Source organism: Macaca thibetana, chromosome 16 (genome assembly GCF_024542745.1).
Source record: "Macaca thibetana thibetana isolate TM-01 chromosome 16, ASM2454274v1, whole genome shotgun sequence".
Taxonomy (NCBI): Eukaryota; Metazoa; Chordata; class Mammalia; order Primates; family Cercopithecidae; genus Macaca; species Macaca thibetana.
In genome coordinates this window covers 61,051,844-61,073,072 of record NC_065593.1, presented here as the reverse complement: position 1 = coordinate 61,073,072, position 21,229 = coordinate 61,051,844, and the positions used below count along the sequence as shown (strand labels likewise).

Sequence of the window (21,229 nt, the reverse complement as noted above, 5' to 3'; positions counted from 1 at the left end):
CTGTGACCATCTACCAGGGCCCTCCCACTAGGCTGTCTGCTGGGGAATCTGACTAAATATCCTTACACATCTCTTCTTGGGCAGAGAAGTTTCCCACTCTGTCTGCAAGCTACAGACCTGGCTACCTGTGGTTCTGAGAGCCGAGCGAGGAGAAGCCGGGGGTGGAAAAAGTCCTCAGCATTCAAGAAGCCTGAATTTACCCAACACTCTTGTCTGGGTAAAATGCCCCCACATTCAACCAGGCCTAGGATCCCTCATCCAGAAACGCTTGGTGTCAGTCCCTCCTGTGAGCGAGCACTCAGACTTCTGCCTGGGTGGTGGGGACAGGCCCTCAGGGACATGAGGTGAGGGAGACAACTGGTCTGTTTTCTAAACAGTTCTCAGTCAATTCTGCTTCTAGTTTTTACCCGCACCATTCTCACTTCTAGGGTTTAATTGGTGCCGGCACCTTTTGAGGATTCTGCTGGGTTAACTGGGTTGCGGCATCCCCAGGCGAGCAAGTGGGTGGTCTAAGAGTAATCACACTTCGGACCTCAGTAAGTATGTGACATAAAGTATGCTCTTTGACTGGTGAGGCCTGCGGCATCCACGTTACATATGCATGGTGCACGTTCTCGATGTAAAATGATTTGAAACCAAGATGATGTACACCCATGGTCTTCAGTCTGGAGTGGGACCAGGTTATAAGAACACCCTCCTGGTCACTGTGATTGGTCACTGTGATTGGTCACTGGGAGAACCCACTGGGGATTCTGATATCTTTCCTGGCCCTGCCTCTTCCCTGCTCCATCCTGCACAGCGTGGCCCTCCTCGCTCTTCTCAGCACACTTATCCTGCCACTTGAGAATTGGCTCGAGTGAGCCAGCATCGCTGACTGGTGCTCACCTTATCCCTCAGTGCTGGGATGAAAGAGAATGAGAACCTCTGGTGGAAACAACTAAATGTTAAGCTCCTGGGCAGCAATGTAAAAATCCCAAATATTAAAAAGACCCCTGTCTAGAACTTCACGTGGACTCTGGCAGGCCTAAGAATAGGCAGGCTGCACCCTCACTGATGACCCCTGTGTGCCCAATAATCACCCACTTCCGCCGTGAAGAGGGAAATACCCGAGGGCAACGTCTTTGGCTTTTTAAATTTGTCTTTAAGAACACTCATTGTTTTTGCAAAAATAAGAATTGCTTTTTATAAATAACTAAATATTGTAGAAAAGAATACAGGTGAAAGGTTTAGAAATACTCCAAATCCAATCACTCCTAAATTATCATTGCTGACATTAGTTGTGTGTGTACAGAGAGAGGGAAATAGGTTTTATGAAAATGGGATATTTCAAGTAGTATTATTTTCATAAAACACATTCTATTTTAATTGTTTATAATTTAACAGGGGGGAAAAAGGAAGCAGAAACTGAAGAAGTGTTGAACCTCAAAGTAAATGTTTCTTTACCACAAGAGTTCCTAAGATGACCTTATTCAAGTTAAGACAAAGATGTTTACGAAAATAATCCCAGCACTTTGGGAGGCCGAGGCGGGCGGATCACGAGGTCAGGAGTTCGAGACCAGCCTGACCAACATGGTGAAACCCTGTCTCTACTAAAAATACAAAAATTAGCTGGGTATGGTGGCACATGCCTGTAATCCCAGCCACTCAGGAGGCTGAGGCAGGAGACTCGCTTGAACCCGGCAGGTGGAGGTTGCAGTGAGACGAAATCACACCACTGCACTCCAGCCTGGGTGACACAGCAAGACTGTCTCAAAAAAAAAAAAAAAGACTGTCTCAAAAAAAAAAAGAGGTTTTACTCATTCTCTTAAAAAAATACAACATGCTTCCATTTTAACAACATTTCTTGACTCTGCATTTTAAAAAGTACAAAATCTTCTAATTCTTCACATCGTTCCTCCTCCTACCTCCTGATTTTTATTATCTCACTTTTACATTGCCCAGGTTTATAACATTCATGGTCTGTCCTGCAGCCACAATTTCTAGTTAATTAGTATTAGTTTTATATTTGAGCATATTTTAGTATTAGCTCTATATTTAAGTTTATTTAGCTATTACTTCTTTTTTTTTTTTTTTTTTTTTTTTTTTTTTTTGAGACAGAGTCTCGCTCTGTTGCCCAGGCTGGAGTGCAGTGGCCGGATCTCAGCTCACTGCAAGCTCCGCCTCCCGGGTTCACGCCATTCTCCTGCCTCAGCCTCCCGAGCAGCTGGGACTACAGGTGCCCGCCACCTCGCCCGGCTAGTTTTTTGTATTTTTTATTAGAGACGGGGTTTCACCGTGTTAGCCAGGATGGTCTCGATCTCCTGACCTCGTGATCCACCCGTCTCGGCCTCCCAAAGTGCTGGGATTACAGGCTTGAGCCACCGCGCCTGGCCTATTACTTCTATATGAGGTATATTTAGCTATTAGTTCTATACTTAAGTATATTTTGGTATTAGTTCCATACTTAAGTATATCTTGGTATTCTGTACTTAAGCTTATTTTAGTATTAGTTGTATATTCAAGTATTAGTTCTGTATTTAAGTGAATAGTTTAATGCTCACTACCAGTCTTTTACTTTCCAGGGCCTTTCTTGTGATTCATTTTCTTACTGGCTGGATTTTTTTTTTTCAAGAAGTGTTCCAAAGTGCTGCATTTCACATGTTTTCTTCATGAGAGTGCTGCTAGTTGTGCTTTACTTAAATGATAATGTGGCTGGACAAAGGGTCTTGGGTCATTCTTTCTTCAAAACTGTGCAGACCTTGATACTTTAATTTCTGGGACAAAAAGCTGCTGGAGATGATCTGCTTTTTCCAACAGAATGACCAGAGACTTGGCTCCAAGTGTAATGGTCTAAAGGGGCCAGGCTTTGGAGCCAGCCTTTCTGTAACAAAGTTTCCTGAAATACAGTGTACTCTGATTTGTAGATTCAGGGCATTTTCCTCTTTCTCAGGGAAATAATCTCATGCCACATCATATCTTTGATTTTGCAGGCACCAATCACTCTGGTGTTGGGATCGTCTTCTGTTCTCTGCATCTGCTAGCTTTTCTCTGTTTTAATACTTGTCTTTTTCAGACATAATCTTTGTGATTGGCTCAAGCATTTAGGACCAGGGCAGGGGAGGGAAGATGGTTTGGGATGATTTGAGCACATTACATTTATTATACACTTTATTTCTATTATTACACTGTAATATATAATGAAATAATTATACAACTCATCATAATGTAGAATCAGTGGGAGCCCTGAGCTTGTTTTCCTGCAACTAGATAGTCCCATCTGGGGGTGATGGGAGACAGTGACACCCACAACGTGTTGCTGATGTCCAGGCTACTCTGTAATCACTCTGTGGTCGCTGTCACTGCAGAAAACACTGCTTCACAAAGACAGGATGCTGGGCATGGAAGCAGGCTTTCAGTGCATTTGTGGCAACCTCAGGATATTCCGCCTTGACTTTCATCCAGAATGTATGGAGATTTGAAGTTGTCTCCAACATACTTTTAAGGCCACTGTCATTTGCGATCTCAAGCAGTCGATCCTCTTCTAGCACGGACAAAGTTGATTCACCTGGTTTACTCTCAAATGGGTCACAGATCCATTCCTTCCCAATTTGGGGGTCTTTTGTGGTTGGGAAGTATCGCTCAAGCTCCTCTGAAAGCTGAGGCAGGTGATCATGCGTCCACTGCGGGAAAGAAGGCCCCGGCTCCGTCTCTTTCACAATCTCGCTAATGTCTGAAACGTCAGGAATCCCAGGGTTCACTCGTCACCCCTGTAATTCCAGTTTGGCTTTGAACGTAGCCACTTGATCTGCCGACTGGAACACAGTTGCCGCTCTCCCCTGCAGTGACGGATTGAGTTTGTGAGTAGGTTTAATCTGTCACACAAGTACACAAGTTTCCTGACCTATATTCTGTGTCACTGAAATGTGCTGCTAGTGGTGATGTTTTCTAAAAGAAATCTCTGAAGTGGCTGTTGTAACTCAGAAAGTCTGGCCAGTGATCTGCCTTTAGAAAGCATCTCACTCTGCGTATCAGAGAAGCCATGTGTGCTCTGCATCCAGCTCCTCACAGGGCTGCATGAACAGGCGTGAGTTAGGGCACGTACTTTAATGTGGTTGGTAATTTTAATCACATCCTGCATAAATGTTGTTAAATTCAGGTGACACTTTTTGGCTAGCCAGCACTTCTCTATGGATGACATACTGCATAGACTCACATTTAGAAGCGACCTCTTTGACCTGAGTAGTGAAACCAGAAAGCTGTCCAGTCACGGCAGCTGCTCTATCCATGCACAGACCAATACAAAACAGAACAGTTCAGTTTCCCTGATATGTAATCATTCAAAGACTTGAATAGCTGCCATGGTGTTGGTTGGCAACTAAAGCACACATAACATATCCTCATGCACATCCCCCTGAAAAATATGTCACAGAAAAACAAACGTTGTTGTCTTGTTGTCAACAGCAGGAGACTCGTCAACCTGAATTGAGTACCACAGTGACTCATTAATCCTCTCGAACAACTGTGCCTCAGTATCTGCTGCTACATCATCAATTCGTCTAGTTATGGTGCTGGCTGAAAGAGCAACACGTGCCACCTTTTGAACTACAGCCTCTCCTAAAAGCTCATGACAAATGTCCTTAGCAGCAGGCAGGATCAACTGTTCACCAACAGCCAGTCCTGGCTTTGGCAATGCGGTTAGACACTAAGAGTGATGCTTCCAGCGCAGATACATTTGATGAAGGTGTGGCCTTCAATAATTGCTTCTGTTCTTGATGTTTATGTTTTTTTCTTTTGAAAACTCCAAAGCCTTGTCTTTTAATGCAGGGTGCTGGGTCTCCATGCGGTGAAGCAGTTTTGAAGCTTTCATGGCTTTGCTGAGTAGTTGGTCACCACATATTCTACAAAGTGGACTTGGCGAATGTGACCAGCTGTGGAAATGAAACTAGAATTGGAGTAGAACTCTAGGCATTTTCTTCACAGTGCAGCTTTCCTTTCATTGGCAGTCTTGGCGTCTTCTGCTGTCTCATCAATGGGTCTCTCTCCCTTTTCACAGAAGCTCTCCGGTGACGTTTGATTTTTACTCATTTTGGCGAGGGTTGGCGGGTGGGCTTACCAAAACCGTGGCTGAGACAAGTACACAATGTGGAAAGAGACGCAGATGGCAGTGGTAAATAAAATAACAGGCGGGCCATGCGCAGACTGAAGTAAGTGCTGGATTCTGACTTAAAGCCTGCCACCAGATACAGCTGTACAACTGAAGTACATCTGTTCACTTGCCACTATAAAGCCTGCCACCAGAGGCAGCCTAATTGTCACTTGCCACTCACTGATAGAGTTTTGATGAGTCTGCAAGCAACTGATGTATTGTTATGGTCTCTGTGCAGTGAAACCTCTCTGCTAACATTCATCCGTATTTGCAGCCACTCCCCAGCACTAGCATCACCCCCTCAGCTCCATCTCAGATCATCAGGCATTAGATTCTCAGAAGGAGCACACAACCTAGATCTCCGGCTCACGCAGTCCACAGTAGGGTTTGCGCTCCTATGATAATCCAATGCCGCCACTGATCTGACGGGAGGTGGAGCTCAGGAGGTGACGTGAGTGATGGGCAGCAGCTGGCTGTCAATACAGATGAAGCTTCTGCCGCTCGCCTGCCACTCACCTCATGCTGTGTGGCCTGGCTAGTAACAGGCCACAGCCTGGTACTGTCCTATGGCCTGGGGTTGGGGACCCCTGTATTTGGGGATGGATATCATGCTCATGGGAGACCCTCCATGGACGGTCTTTCCCATTGAATATACAGCCCTGAGCCTTTAATTATGTCTATAACGGCTGTTTTTTTCACTTTTCCCATTTCCCCAATGTCCACCCAGCAGGAGATTTTATTACTCCTTGATCAGGGATGGAAAAATAACAAGTCCCATTCAGTTTGCTTCCTCCCAGACCTGAGAAACCAGCAAGACTGCCAGGTCTCGTCACATCCCAGGCCGTGAGGTAGAAACCTTGCACACTGCTTCTGACTGCTGCCACCGCCGCTGCTGCGCCCGCTGCTGCCCAGGGCTGAAGTTTACTGAATTCGTTATGCCCCTTCCCCTGCTTGGTTGTTATTTTTCCCTGTTTATTTTTTACTAGTCTATTGCTCTGTTAGGTAATTCTGTGTGGAAGTTTCAATCTACTGTCTTAATTCTGACAGCTCCCTCTCTGTGTCTTAAGAAATTTATTTACTTTCTCAGCAAACTATCGCAAGGACAAAAAACCAAATACTGCATGTTCTCATTCATAGGTGGGAAGTGAACAATGAGAACACTTGGACACAGGAAGGGGAACATCACACACCAGAGCCTGTCATGGGGTGAGGGGCGGGGGAGGGATAGCATTAGGAGATATACCTGATGTAAATGATGAGTTAATGGGTGCAGCACACCAACATGGCACATGTGTACACATGTAACAAACCTGCAGGTTGTGCACATGTACCCTAGAACTTAAAATATAATTAAAAAAAAAAAAAAGAAATGTATTTACTGCTGGGTGCTCACGCCTGTAATCCCAGCACTTTGGGAGGCTGAGGCAGGCGGATCACCTGAGGTTAGGAGTTCAAGACCAGCCTGGTCAACGTGGTGAAACCCCATCTATACTTTAAAAAAAAAAAAAAAGCTGGATGTGGTGGCGTATGCCTCTAGTCTCCCAGCTACTTGGGAGGCTGAGACAGGAGAATTGCTTGAACCCAGGAGGCAGAGGTTGCAGTGAGCCAAGATCACACCACCACTGCACTCCAGCCTGGGAGACAGAGCGAGACTCTGTCTCAAAAAAAAAAAAGAAATGTATTTATCTCTGTATTTCCACTGCTTGATAAAATGCTACACTTTGCTGAATAAGTGTGGCTGAATTGAAATAAGGATTAAGGTGACACCACTATGGTGGGCATCATGAAAAACCACAAGATTCTAGCCTCTCGTAGCATTGCTCTAGGATTGTCCAGGACTTAGGAGTACACCACTTAGATGCTTATGTATGTTTCATTTTGACCCAGAGAATAAAGAGACAAATTCAGAGAGGATGCTAAAGACACCATTAGTGTAGATGTCTTCAGAAAAAAGGCAAAATATGGGGCAGAAGGGTGAACAAAACATAAAAAAATGTACCAAGATGTTCATGGTGGTACTTTGGGGGTGAAGCAGAAAGCAGCTTTCTTTTTATAATTCTGCAGATATTTGAAGTGTATTACTCTCATATGAAAAGACTGCAACAACAGAAAAGCAAAGCCAGTGCAGAACTTGCAGGGCATGAGTTGAGCCCCTACAACACACAAAATCCCGGCCAGAATCCCCTTCAAAGTGATGCACTATCCTCAGTCACCAAACCATCAGAAGGAGCGGCTCTGGCCTGCAGCCTGATGGGCTACGAAGTGCATTCCCCGGGTGAGAAGCTGCATGTGCGTGATGTCCATGGGGATGGCGAACAATGCCAAGTGTCAGACACGACGGAAACCCATCTTCACGCCTCACAGCAGAAAGTGCCAAGGCGTGTACCTGTTTCTTGGTCCTAAATCAGGACTGGTGAATACGGTCAGGATTTCAATGTTTTAAGCCCCATTTTGCTCTAAACTTATTTTAAAAAATACTTCTGAGTCTTAATTTTCTCAGTGGGATCGATGACTTTTGCTCCATGAAGATATACTTGGAGAACAAAAGCAAAGCATTTTCAACTCAACGGCCTTGACTTCAGACAAAAGTTCAATGCCATGGCAGTATGCCCGCTTTGCCCTTACAAATGACCAAGAGAGGTGGCAGAAATGAAAAAGCACCCCATCGCCAGTCCGGTGGGCCACGGTCTCCACACCAAGTGCTATCTTGCCAGGGTTCTGGGTACCTTGCTTAGAGGGAGCTCTGAAAAGAGCTAATTTATGGTTTTTATTCTCTTTGGTTATTATTACAAAAGGGATATACATATCTAAAACACAAATTTGCAGCTGTAAGTCTCTCCCACTGAATAAAACCAACAAAACTTCTTAAAACTCCAGATAATCTCAAATTAACTTTTCCCATCTTACTTCACTTCTTTTTCCCCCACTATGTATTTTACCCCTTGGGCTGTTTCTTCTGAAATCATATTTCTGCTAACCCAGAATAGGTGAATTTTCTAAAATCATGATTATTTCCTTTTTCTTTTCATCTCCCTTTCAGTTAGGGCCACATACTCTTTCTTGGCAACCAATGCAAATTCATTCTTTCTAGCCCGGTTCCAAAACCCATTTCTAGTGCTGCTATTCCATGCTCCCCCTCCTCCAGGCCGGGCGTCTCCTGTCTCACCGGAACCGGATGCCGGCTCTGAGCCCCAGTGCCCTTGGAGGCACGCACATCCTCTCAGGAGGTTCCCCATTCCGAGATTTACCTCAGTTTTTCCACTTTGCTTAAACTCTCCCCCATCCCCCACAGATATAGAAGTGCAAATCCAATGGTCTCCTCAACCGTGTCTGATTAGAGCCACTTGGAACCGAAGGCCTTGTCCATCCCTAGTCTGGAGGCCGAGCAGCAGGCACTCACCGTGGTATACTCAAAGTAGTAAAGGCAGTTGTCAGTCAGAATGAACCAGCGCCTCTTCCAAGTCTTTACCCTGCCACCTGCAGAGCAAAAAGAGATGCACGTTCGACAAGAGACAACCAGACAAGCGCAGGCTCCACGACACACACGACACCCTCTCTTCTCAGAGAGAGTTGGGGGAGAGGCATCAGGAGAACGTGGAGCCCACAACACTGACATCAGTAACAAGACACAGAGCCGAAACAGAAGCGTCTTTCACAAAGTGAAAGCCTGTGGGTACAAGCAGAGCAAGCGCGTCTAGGTGACACCTGGAGATGGAATCAGGACGGCAGGATGAGCATGGGTTTGTGGAGGGAAAACCCAGGGGCAATAATGACATACAATGCAAATTTGCCAGAGTCAGCAAAAAGCCTATGTGGTAGAAATCGCCAAAGAACAGAAAAAGAAGGAAGGGTCAGCACCTAGTGCAGGCTACTCTGCTACGGACAAATAGCCCGGCACATAAGGAGTGTTTCACTGGAAGTGAAGGAAGGAGGAAGCAGGAGGGGAGATGCTGGGAGCCTTCACAATCAAATCCACACTTTCCCTGGAACACGAAGTAAATCCCCGTGGTTCTACTCTCTTCCTCACCTTCATGATTACAGGAAGCTTCTACACTGGCTCTTAACCTTATGTGCTAGTGTCCTGAAAACAAAATCTCCCGAGTCCTGGGTGACAATCACAGCAGAATTCCTTCATCAAGGAAGAATCAACTTGTACTGAGAGGTTGCCTCAGGAGCCTTTTCCATTCTGGGCTTCTCACCTAGAGCTTATAACAGAAACAGCTGGCAAATATAGCCACGGCAAAACAAGCTCTGGTGGCGGTGGCTGGGAGGCTGGCAAGGGCCTCCCTTGGTTCTTTTTAGTTATTTCTCAGCACAAAACACTGGGGTCATGGCCAGGCACAGGGGCTCACATCTATAATCCCAGAACTCTGGGAGGTCAAGGTGGGTGGGTCGCTTGAGGTTAGGAGTTCAAGACTAGCCGGCCAACATGGTGAATCCCCGTCTCTACTAAAAATACAAAAATTAGCCAGGGGTGGTAGCACATGCCTATAGTTCCAGCTACTTGGGAGGCTGAAGCATGACAATCGCTTGAACTGGGAGGTGGACGTTGCAACGAGCCAAGATTGTGCCACTGCACTCCAGCCTGGGTAACAGAGGGAGACTCCATCTCAAAAAAAAAAAAAAAAAAAAAAAAAAAAAAGCTGGGGTTGGGGTCGTGAAGTTATGCTGAGACAGACATGAAGGAAGGAAAAATTTCCCCAAGCCTATCTGAATGAAGCTACACCTGCTGTCAAATTGGAACCACAGGCTTCCTTTTCCTCCACCTTCCTCTTATCAAGGGAACATTTTCTGAACATGAACCACTCAAAACTTATCCCTAAGGCCTTCACCTGTGAAGCTATGCATGGCATTCTAGAGACACTTCTTGCACCCTGCTCTTTTGCTAAGACTTAACCTACAGACAATATTGCTTCTCCAATCTTCCTAAATGGCAAGAACCATGGGGCATAAATCTCATACCCCCGATCATGCTTTCTCTCTTGCCCTCATCACAAATAGCTGAGCAAAGAGGAGAAAGGTTTTACAGGGACTCTTTCTAACCGCCAGAACCGGCCTGCATGCTCACACCAGAGAAACCTAAGGGGAGTCTGCAAACAATGTTATGGAAAGAAAACGTCCAGTGTAGGTCCTGGCAGACAAATAAAAGGATCACTGGGCTTTCAGGCCAGTTTTTAGCACCCCGCTTGGACGCTGTACTCTAGGCGGGCTTCCGTGACTGATCATTAATTGCAAAGATTCCAAATGACACAGATCTAGGTTATGCGGGGGAATTTGCTGTAAGCAAGCACGTGCCATCCGCCTGCCCATCCTGGGCTGTGTCAAGCAAATTGAGACTCCCTCCCTCCAGTGACTTGTAAGTTTCATGTGAGCCCTTGTCGCTGGTCCCTAAAGGTTAGATGGCATGAATTAGAAGAAAACCATAAATGGATACTATGACATGCATGTGGAAAACAGGAAAGCCTGGGCAGAATTCAATGAGGAGGATAAAGAAGACAAGGACTATATTCAGGACTAAAGCCAATTTATTCTTAAAAAGGAACCCCCTCCACCAATTCAGAGCCTGAGAACTTTGGTCTTCCAGCCTGGCGGGCCATTGGTTGTCCCCAGAGGCTTGGCACAAAGGGAACATCAGCCCATGCTGGCCTCCCATACGCTCCATCACAGGACAGTACCCGGGGAACCCTTGGGACTTAGGAGATCATGGAAGAAGCGAGTCAGATGCTAAAAGAAACACGATGGAAGGAAATCAAGGAGAAAAAGCAAAGCCGGAAGAAATTCTCTGCCTGATCACAAAAGCTTGGTTATTATCCCTGGACAATTTATTGCATTACAGAGACCTCTACCATAAAGCATCACTGTGGGCCCACGCGGAACATTTCCACGTGGAAAGAAAAGCAGACATGAAACAAGCAGACAGATCAATGCGTGCCTAGGACAGTCCCTGTGGAACTCACAGGACCACCTCCCACTGCACGGCTCCTCAGCCCTCCTGTGCCCTCCCCGAGATATCAAGGCCGGATGCCATCTTCCCCTACAGCTGACATGCCATCTTCCCCTACCTGACAAGTTCCTGAAGCATCTGAGGAAGTGTGCATGTTTGGAGTTGTTCTTTTTAAGTGTAGCTACAGCTCAGGGAATGCTTTGGCACAAATCTGAGGTGTCTTGGGCTAGGAAAACATGTTTCCCCAAACCAGCAAATGGAGAGGAGACACCAAAAACATAACTAGGAGAGCAATTCAGGGCTTTAATGAGGACTCGCTGAAAAAGCGAGGGAGCGAAACAAAACATAAAAACAGAGCCCAGGCTGTAATGCCCTTCTCTCATCCCCAAGAAATTAAACACGAGGACTTCAGGGAGGGTTTTTGGGTTTGGAGTTGTTTTTTCACCTTCACTCGGTGTCATTTTGAGTTTAGGACACGCCATTTCCCCTTTTTGTCCAAAGGTAAATGTCTTAAATATTGTCTAATTTAATTCTTTCCCTAGTTTGCTTTTCCATCATGGTAAATCAGAAGCTTTCCCTAGCTTTGGGAAGCCAAGACTTTGTTCTTTCTGGAAAAGTCTCAGCTTGAAAAAAGAAATACTTCCTTCTCTTCTTTCTCCTCTTCTCCACGTCAGAGATTAACTTTCAATCAGGCTGATTAATGGATGTCAAATTGAATATCAAACATAGTGCATGTCTTAGCCAATAATTCCAAGTGAAAATGTCGTGGAAACTTCCTCTGCTTTTACAAACCCACTCTTAGAATGTTTTCTTGCATTACTGCATTCAGTAATGAATATAACATATACTCCTCCAAAAAGGAAAAACGAAAATTGCTCCAAACCCCTGATCCTGACCAGTTCCCTAGGGACTGTACAATAAGTTAGAAGCAGCATTAACACTACCACCGGCAATTAAAAAACAAAATAACCAAAAATAACGAAATAAGAAAATGCTGCAGCAATGACAGTGGCCTATGCAGAGCGAGCGAGCAGGCTGAGGGGTTACATACCTCCTGGAGTTTGGGGCAAGGAAAAGGAGAGCCAAAATCATGGAAACATACAAATGAGGGAGAAAAGAAAATTAAAACAAATAAATTAAACCCGATTCCTTAATCTTAAAGTGCAATGTATCAGTCACATTCATGCCTGCCTGGGGAGAGAGCTGAACTAAAAACACTAAACGGGCAAATGATCCCACCACTGTCTGGCACGTGAACGAGGGACTCTTACATGCCACGTCCCACCTCATCAAGGCAAGTTTTGGGGCACTACTGAAAACCTGGCCCCAAAGATGCCACAAATCAGCTTTTACAAAGCCAACGTTTATTAGTATATCCAGAATCAGAGCAAAGAAGGCTAAGATTATTTCAGGGAAAATTAAATGTCTTCTTTAGATGGCTGTCACTTTTTAAAGTGTGTAAGAATGCACACACATATACCCATGAATACACATGTACATATGTGTATACACAAGAATACACATTCTTATGGCTATCTGCATACACAGACATATACACACAGCTCCAGTCGGCTGGAAGCCCTGCCTTCTGCAGCACATAAACACAAAGAGTGATGCTAAGTGTGCTACAATGAAAACACAATATTTGTAGTTTCGAAGGGTTTGATGGAGGTTTAGAAAAAGTAATGCAATGAGCTAAAACTGAGTCCCACACTTGGTAAAATTTCCTCTTTTTTAAAATCTGAAATGCCTCATGAATTTGCATGTCATCCTGGTGTAAGAACCAAGATAATCTTTGTACTGTTCTAATTTTAGTGTCTGGGCTGTCAAAGCTAACACTTAGTATTAGCATTTAAACAAATCTCGCTGGAGGGGAAAGTAAATCCAAACTTGGACACACTTTAAACATTTCCAGTAGGTTTTCTTTTAACTCCATCCACTTGGCAATAGGAATGTGGAAGGGAAGGTTGCCTATGGGGTTAGTAATTTTAGAGCCTTAACTTCAAAGATTCTGCTGGCTTAAATATACATAAAATGATGGCCAATTCAAGAGATATTTACAACTGATGGGTGAAGTGGTGCCATAAGGGGAATTTATGAATTAAGTCATTATGTATAAGCACAAGGACTTGGGATATGCCTTTAAAAGAAAATATAAAGGCTATTGCTATCTGACCTAGTCAGAAATAAAGGACTCCATTTTAGCCTTCCCAGATGTGTTGGTAATGACCAAGAAAGTACTGACTTCTAATCACTGGGGCGAGTAGTTGGGCTGGTAGAGGACGTAACAGCCCCTGCTAATGTGAGAACCCAACTCATCAAAGGCTAAGGCAGAAGGCAACAGAGGAAATACGCTGTTAGTGGCCCCCCAACCAAAAAAAAAAAAAAAAAGACATCATTATGTCCGGAGAGTCTAGAGCTCTCTCTATATTCTGAAACTATTAATAAAGTAAACACATGTGGACATGAATGTGTATGAAAACCCTACTAATGTTTTTCCTATTGATTATCCTGTCCCCTTCACGGCAAGGCATGACCACAAATCTCAGCAGTACAAGCTCATCACTTCTGGCAGAGGGAAGAGAAATGCATTTTTAGCTTTTCTAAATGAACAAAATAATTAATGTGGCTGATTCAGATTGAAAAGGAGGGGGGGAAAAAAAGAAAAAAAAAAAAAACCGCTGCCCAAGAATGAGTAAGAGTGCTGTGGATTGAGCTGCAGCCAAGGGCTCTAGGCTTGCCATGCACACTGCCTGTGGGGGAGCCAGATGCAGAAGGAAGTGACGATGCACTGGGGCGGGGGCAGGAGCGCCAGGTACAAATCTGTGTGATGGGAAGTAGAAAGATGGACAAGGTTGGCCACCCTCCCAATGGTTATGGGGACAGGGAAGGCAAACGGACCAGGTGCTCAGGGAGCTTCCTTGAAACAAAACCTGGTCAACCAATTCAAGAGTAAAAACGTGGAGCATGAACACATGTGGGCAGTATTTATGGTGGAGTAAAATCTGTCCCCAGCGGTCTGTGTCCCGGGGGGCAATGACTATGAAGTCACTTCCTTTGTGGAAGCGGACCTTTGTTAGAACAGAACTCATACCAAAGTCTCTTTGAAGTCCCCTATAAGCCACCCCCTTTCCCACATGGTGTGTGTGTCCATGAATGTGCGTGAGCATGCATGCACGTGCACGCACACATGCACACATGCATGCACACACATGCACACACACGCACGCACACAGCCTTTCTTCCTAAGTCTCAGCTTTGGGAGCCCTAACTCGGAGACGCACTTACCGAGTTTCAGTAGCCAGCCTTCTCGGTCTGGGTTGAAGAAAGTGTGAGTGAGGTCATTCCCGTCATCTTCTGGGATTTTAAACGGTTCATTTTTTATGCTCTCATAGAGATTCTGGGATAAAAGATGACAATTTATGTCTCTGATTCTAGAAATATTTTTTCTTCCTCCCCTTTCTCTTCATTCATTCCACAAGCATTCATTATATGCCTATAGTAAGCCAAGCCTGCTGGGTGCTGAGACTAAAAGAATATGACCATTTCTGCTTTCAGGCAGCTCACAGCGACAAAATAAATAAGACTTCCCCATTAGGAAAATAAAGACAGCAGCTTGACTTCTATTCAAGCTTTTAGTTTCATATTTACAAACCACTGTCCCCTTCCTGATTCCGTAGCTGGGCCTCACTACCAACTTCTTAATGAAATTCACACGGTTAAATAAATTAAAAGAGGAGGCCCTTGATAAACTGTATGTCTTTTCTTCCTTCCTACAAAAGACGATCCTGTTCCCAGTGAACTCTTTGACTTGAATGAAGGCCACTCTTGCTTGCTTACCCGGAGTAGCTCCTCCGGCAGGTCTCCCCCATCATTGATGCCTCGGTTCATGGCAATGAACCTCTCCACAGTGGGCTTATCTTTGACATTGGGGTTGTGCAGACTGGTGTTCAACATGATGATGGCAAAGGAGAGGACATAACAAGTGTCTAAAGATGAGAGAAAAGCAAAGGGGAGCCGTGTATGCTTAGATGACCAGAAACATCCTACTCACAAGAGCAAGAGATATCAGATGAAACCAGGAATAAAAAACCATGTTCTCAGCCGGGTGCGGCGGCTCACGCCTGTAATCCCAGCACTTTGGGAGGCTGAGGCGGGTGGATAATAAGGTCAAGAGTTCAAGCCTAGCCTGACCAACATGGTGAAACCCTGTCTCTACTAAAACAGAAAAATTAGCCAGGCATGGAGGTGTGCACCTGCAATCCCAGTGACTCGGGAGGCTGAGGCAGCAGAATTGCTTAAATCTGGGAGGCAGAGGTTGCGGTGAGCTGAGACAGCACCACTGCACTCCAGCCTTGGCGACAGAGCGAGACTCCATCTCAAAAAAAAAAAAAAAAGAAACAAAAAAAAAGAAAAGAAAAGAAAAGAAAAAAAAACAAAAAAAAAACCATGTTCTCCAAAGAACAGGATGAATCCAGATGAACGGGTACACTCTAGGGCACATTGCTGTCTGAAAGGAGCAAGGCACGAAAAAGTATATAAAGTATTCAAGACTTAAAGCTGTTTATTTTTTCAGATTGGAAAGGAGAATACACACACTGTAGACACTCTGAAAAACACAAGGTATTTTTTAAAAATACGACCTATAATGACCCATAATCCCACTATCTAGCAATAATTTATTTTGCTTTATTTCCTCTACGTAAATGTGTCTAGGTATAACTCATCACATATTTATCTCACCAACATATACTGCAACAAAATTGGAAACAAACTAATACATATATATGCTTTTCTGCTAATCTTACTATCATTCTCCTACGTCAATAAAAATTCTTTTTTTTTTTTTTTTTTTTTTTTGAGACGGAGTCTCGCTCTGTCGCCCAGCCCAGGCTGGAGTGCAGTGGCGCTATCTCGGCTCACTGCAAGCTCCGCCTCCCGGGTTCACGCCATTCTCCTGCCTCAGCCTCCCGAGTAGCTGGGACTACAGGCGCCCACAACCGCGCCCGGCTAATTTTTTGTATTTTTAGTAGAGACGGGGTTTCACCGTGGTCTCGATCTCCTGACCTTGTGATCCGCCCGCCTCGGCCTCCCAAAGTGCTGGGATTACAGGCGTGAGCCACCGCGCCCGGCCCGTCAATAAAAATTCTTTGTAACAACATGGGTTTTTTTAGTTTTTGTTTTTCGTTCTGAGACAGAATCTGACTCTGTCACCCCGGCTGGAGTGCTGTGGTGCGATCATAGCTCGCTGCATGCCGTCTTAAACTCCTGGGCTCCAGAGATCCTCCTGCCTCAGCCTCACAAACAGCTGGGACTACAGGCACAAGCCACCACACCTGGTTAATTAAAAAAATTTTTTTGGAGACAGCGTCTTATAATGTTGCCCAGGCTGGTCTCAAACTCCTAGCCTCAAGCAATCCTCTCACCTCGGCCTTCCACCCAAGGTGCTGACATTACAAGTGTGAGCCACTGCACACAGCTCAAATGTGGTTTTTAACAGTTGTGTATTTCATAGTTCAGAGGCACCACAATTTAAATTCACAGTGCCGTACTGTTGGACTTTTGGATTATTTCCAACATTTTACTATTATAAGTATCATTAAATAAATGTTCCTAGGCACGAATCTCAGCCCTTTTGTTTTAGAAATTATCTGGTGCCAAGAAAATAATCCAGTGTAAAATGCCCATCATAAACTAGGATAAATTATTGTATTTACCCGTGGACTGGAACACGCCATTATTGCACTGACAGTATCGCTGGGCAAACGCCTCCATCATCCGGTCAATCTTCTGGGCCTCTCCGGGTAGCCGGAAGCTCCACAGGAACTGCCTGAGTGGGTAAAGACAGAGTGCTCCAGAACTCGGGGAGGCGATTTACTTCTCTATCAATTGTTAAACTGCCAATGATTTTTTTTTTCTTTCTTTTTGAGACAGAGTCTCACTCTGTTACCCAGGCTGGAGTGCAATGGCATGATCTCGACTCACTGCAACCTCCGCCTGCCGGATTCAAGCAATCTCCTGCCTCAGCCTCCCGAGTAGCTGGGACTACAGGTGCCCGCCGCCATGCCTGGCTGATTTTTTATATTTTTAGTAGAAACAGGGTTTCACCATGCCGGCCAGGCTGGTCTCAAACTCCTGGCCTCAAGTGATCCACCCGCCTCAGCCTCCCAAAATGCTGGGAGTACAGGCGTGAGTCACCACGCCTGGCCACGGACAATGACTTTTTAACATCAAAGTGCAAAGGGAGCCCTTCTGGGCTTCAGCCTTCTGTTCCTATAACTCTGAACAGATGCAAAGTTGCCATCCACACCACTGTCATTTTAATCAAAAGTAAAATTTTTCTTAGGAAAAAGTGAAAAATTAGGAAGGAAGCCATTCCTACTGAGGAGTGGTTTCCCTCCTCAGAATAATATACAAGACTGAAACACAGATAATGCTCATTTTAAATAAACTCTATTTCCGGAAAACGAGATGGGTGACAGAAAAAGAGAAGACTGTCTTATCAAAGAATTAACAATTGATCCCTTTAAGTCAAAGAAAGACCCACAGCTAACAGGTTTAATTGTGGATTATTTCCATCCAGCTAAATGATAGCACAAAAGATGAAGTCATTACTTACACCTACAGCAGTGAAAATACAGAATGACAGTTTCTTAAAAGGCAGAAGGTAACAAATTTAATAAAAAATTAAGGTTTACTTTTTTTCTTTCCAAAATGAAATGCATAACTACTTATTCCAGGGCAGGAAACTAAAGGATTTTCTAAACTTAAAAATTTAAAAATTTAAGTATTCATCAATTTCTAAAACCTCAAATGTAAGACTCAAAAAGAGTGTTACAGAATCTGCCTCCGGAACGTAACAGAACTGAATTCCCCTTGACCATCCAGTCGTTTCCAGTCAGAGACCAACAGATTTCTTCCCTCCAAAATATTCAAAATCATACCCAAAGATATAATTCCAATAAAATGGCACCCAGAACAGACTCATGATCAAAGGGTGGCCTCCCACTCCTTCCAAAGCGGCTCACCTCAAGAATACTCACCGTAGTGCCTGAACGAGATTAAGATCAGTGAACTCGTGCAGCTCCACAAATGCATGAAGAACCTGGATATTAAACTCATCTCTATCGAGAAAAGACAAAAAATGGGAGAGAAAGCAGGAGTCAGACACTGACACTGAGAATCTCCAGCCAGGCCATGTCTCCCACACTCCGCCCTGTGGCTGTCCAGACAGCTATTCTCGCACACTGTCAGCAAGAAGACTGGCTAGCTCTGCTGACTGGCTAAACAAGCTCGATGTCCCCATGACTCCCGGACAGACCCACCACTATTCCCCAGAAAAGCCTCCCCTCAACACCAGTGTGGCTACAGATGCTTTAAGGCAAAAACCCCTCCAAGAACCTAAAGCGTATTTGGGAGTTTGTTTCTTTGTGTCATTCCTGAACAGCCTTCCCTAGCACGCGCGCATCCCCAAGGCCTTGCCTCTCCCCTAGGTAGTCTCCGATGGCTGTCTTGTTGAGCCCTTCGCCTTTGTATAAGAACTGGGCGATGTCTTCACAAGTGTTCTTCAGCAGGTCGTTCTCTATTAAGAACTGGATCCCCTAGAAAAAGACAATGAAGACGCCAATGATGCTTTGCTGGGAAACAGCTAAAAAGAAGAGGAAAGGGCACAGGAAGAAATGGGTGTGGGCGCACTGGAATATTTAATAAATAGTTGCTAGCTGACCTAAAAAGCCGGAGAGTCACAGTTTAGGAACAAGGGCTTAGCGCATAACATTTGCTCTACAAAACGGCAACATGAACTGTAACACTTGGAAAGAAACGTTTTTAGGGTCTATCTGAGCACTATTAAAAAAACCCCATCTAATATAGACCACTTCCCGCTTCTTTCTCACTTACCTTTTTAGGGTCCATATTAAATTTTTTCCTGCCCATGGCTACCTGTTTGTTCCTCTGCATGTTTTTCCTGTAAAACAACCATCACAGCCATTTTAGTACTTCAGGCCATTGGAAAGGCTTGAAAGACTAGTATCATTTCCACATGAGTCCACTGATGTACACAGATTTTTGAAAGATTTATGCAGGAAAGCAACAGGCATAATCCGGTGGAACTATGAAAGGCCAACTGAAACCTGAAGCCTGAACCTGGCTTCAAGCTCATTTGCTCCTTCTACCCTGGATCAGAGGTTTTCTTTTTTTTTTTTTTTTTTTTTTTTTTTGAGACAGGGTCTCTCTCTGTCCAAAGGCTGGAGTGCAGTGGCGCTATCTCGGCTCATTGCGACCTCTGTCTCCTGGGCTCAAGTGATCCTTCCACCTCAGCCTCCCAAGTAGCTGGGACCACAGGCGCATGCCACCATGCCCTGTTAATTTTTTTTTTTTTTTGGTGGAGACAGGGTCTCACTGTGCTGCCCAGGCTGGTCTCAAACTCTTGCGCTTAAGCAATGTGCCCGCCTCGGCCTCCCAAAGTGCTGGAATTACAGGCATGAGCCACTGTACCCGGCCAGTTTTCTTTTTTAACATGGTTTTTAAAAAAAACTTTATCAGGGTATAATTTACTTATAATATTCCTACTGTAGGTACATATCTGAATTTTTAGTATACTAAGTTGTGCAACATCACCATAATCCAGTTTTAGAACATTTTCATCCTCCCTACGGAATTCCTCACATCTTTTTACAGTTAATCCTCACTTCTGCCTCCATCCCCAGGCAACTATTAATCTATTTTCTGTCTCCAGATTTGCCTATTCTGGACATATCATACAAACAGAGTCATAAAATATGTGGATTTTCAGATCTGGCTTCTTTCATTAGCATAATGCCATCAAGGTCATCGTGCTGGAGTGTGGGCCAGTACCACATGCCTTCTTGCGGCTGCGTCATCTTCCACGGTATGGATAAACCACATTTGTTTATCCATTCACCAGATGATGGACACTCAGGCTGTTTGCAGTTTGGGACGATTATGCAGAAGGCTGCTATGAGCATTTGTGTACAGGCCTTTGTGTGGAAACATGTTTTCATTTCCCCTGGGGAGATATCCAGGGCTGGACACTGCTGGGTCATATGGTACATCTATATTTAACTTTTTAAGAAGCTGCTAAATAATAGGTGGTTTTCTCGACTGTATCAGAATGAAAAATGCAGATTCACAGACCATGCTTCTCACAGTCTGATCCACCAACCAGCAGCCTTGGGAGCATGTCCGACATGAAGACGCTCTGCTCGTTTATACATACGTACCACCTGGGGCCTCATCAAAACAGATTCTGTGTCTGAGAAGGGGCCTGTGCTTCTGTACGTTTAACATGATCCCATGTGTGAAGTCTGAGTAGCAAGGCTCTGGACTGGCTGAGTCACTCAAAGTACAAGGGGCAGAACCTAGGAATTTGAATTTTTAAAACCTTCTGCAGTAATTCTGGTGTGCACCCAAATTTAAGAACCACTGCCCATCAATGTCAATAGTAATTTTATAATCTCTGAGAGCAAAAGAGTTGCCCAGAAACAAAATCGTAACATGTTATTGCCTTGAAGAACACAGGTATTCGCTAGCTAAATCCTTGGAGGGAAGAACATCTTCCTAAGTGTTTTGAGAGTTGGTGTTTTTTATTGTTTTTATTCCAGGCAGGGTCTTGCTGTGTCGCCCAGGCTGGAGTACAGTGGTGAGACTGTGGCTCACTGCAACTTTTAACTCCTGAGCTCAAGTGATCCTCAGGCCCCAGCCTCCTGAGTAACTAGACTACAGGCAGGTGCCACCACAACTGGCTACTTCTTAAAACATTTTGTAGAGACAGGATCTTCCTATGTAGCCCAGGCTGGTCTTAAACTCCTGGCCTCAAGCAATCTTCCCACCTTAGCCTCCCAAAATGCTGGTATTATAGGCGTGAGCCATCACATCCAGCCTGTTTTGACCTTTTGAAAGGAACACCTGAAAACTGTGAGTAGTATCAGAACTTCTAGGTGTAAGATAATCTGGGATCCCCTGTGAACAGCTGCCTTAAGAAACAAAGTCACAGGGGAAACACCATTTAATTTTAGCCAGAATGAAGGGTTATGACCAGATATCTAGAAATTCCTATTTAACTAAAATGATCATCTAATCATTTTTTTCTAAATCCAGTAAGATTACTTTGATCAGTATTTCCAAACAAATACCACAAG

The 21,229-nt window shown here is 44.6% G+C and overlaps 2 protein-coding genes across 5 annotated transcripts in view; one reads left to right on the top strand and one right to left on the bottom strand.

Moving 5' to 3' along the window:
- Positions 1 to 21,229, top strand: part of ENGASE (endo-beta-N-acetylglucosaminidase) — a 639,565-nt gene that overhangs the window by 232,853 nt on the left and 385,483 nt on the right. The gene's annotated exons all lie outside the window — the stretch shown is intronic.
- CYTH1 (cytohesin 1) overlaps positions 1 to 21,229 on the bottom strand; it is a 106,023-nt gene that overhangs the window by 8,012 nt on the left and 76,782 nt on the right. For 3 of the 4 annotated variants that reach the window (XM_050764378.1, XM_050764377.1, XM_050764380.1), the window contains exons 4-10: positions 18,969 to 19,035; positions 18,552 to 18,670; positions 18,113 to 18,193; positions 16,787 to 16,899; positions 14,910 to 15,058; positions 14,358 to 14,469; positions 8,526 to 8,602 (exon numbers count right to left, since the gene is read on the bottom strand). In XM_050764378.1, coding sequence (XP_050620335.1) covers positions 8,526 to 8,602; positions 14,358 to 14,469; positions 14,910 to 15,058; positions 16,787 to 16,899; positions 18,113 to 18,193; positions 18,552 to 18,670; positions 18,969 to 19,035 — 718 coding nt within the window. Of the gene's footprint in view, positions 1 to 8,525; positions 8,605 to 14,356; positions 14,470 to 14,909; positions 15,059 to 16,786; positions 16,900 to 18,112; positions 18,194 to 18,551; positions 18,671 to 18,968; positions 19,036 to 21,229 lie in introns of all 4 variants that reach the window. The other variant, XM_050764381.1, reaches the window with a different exon arrangement.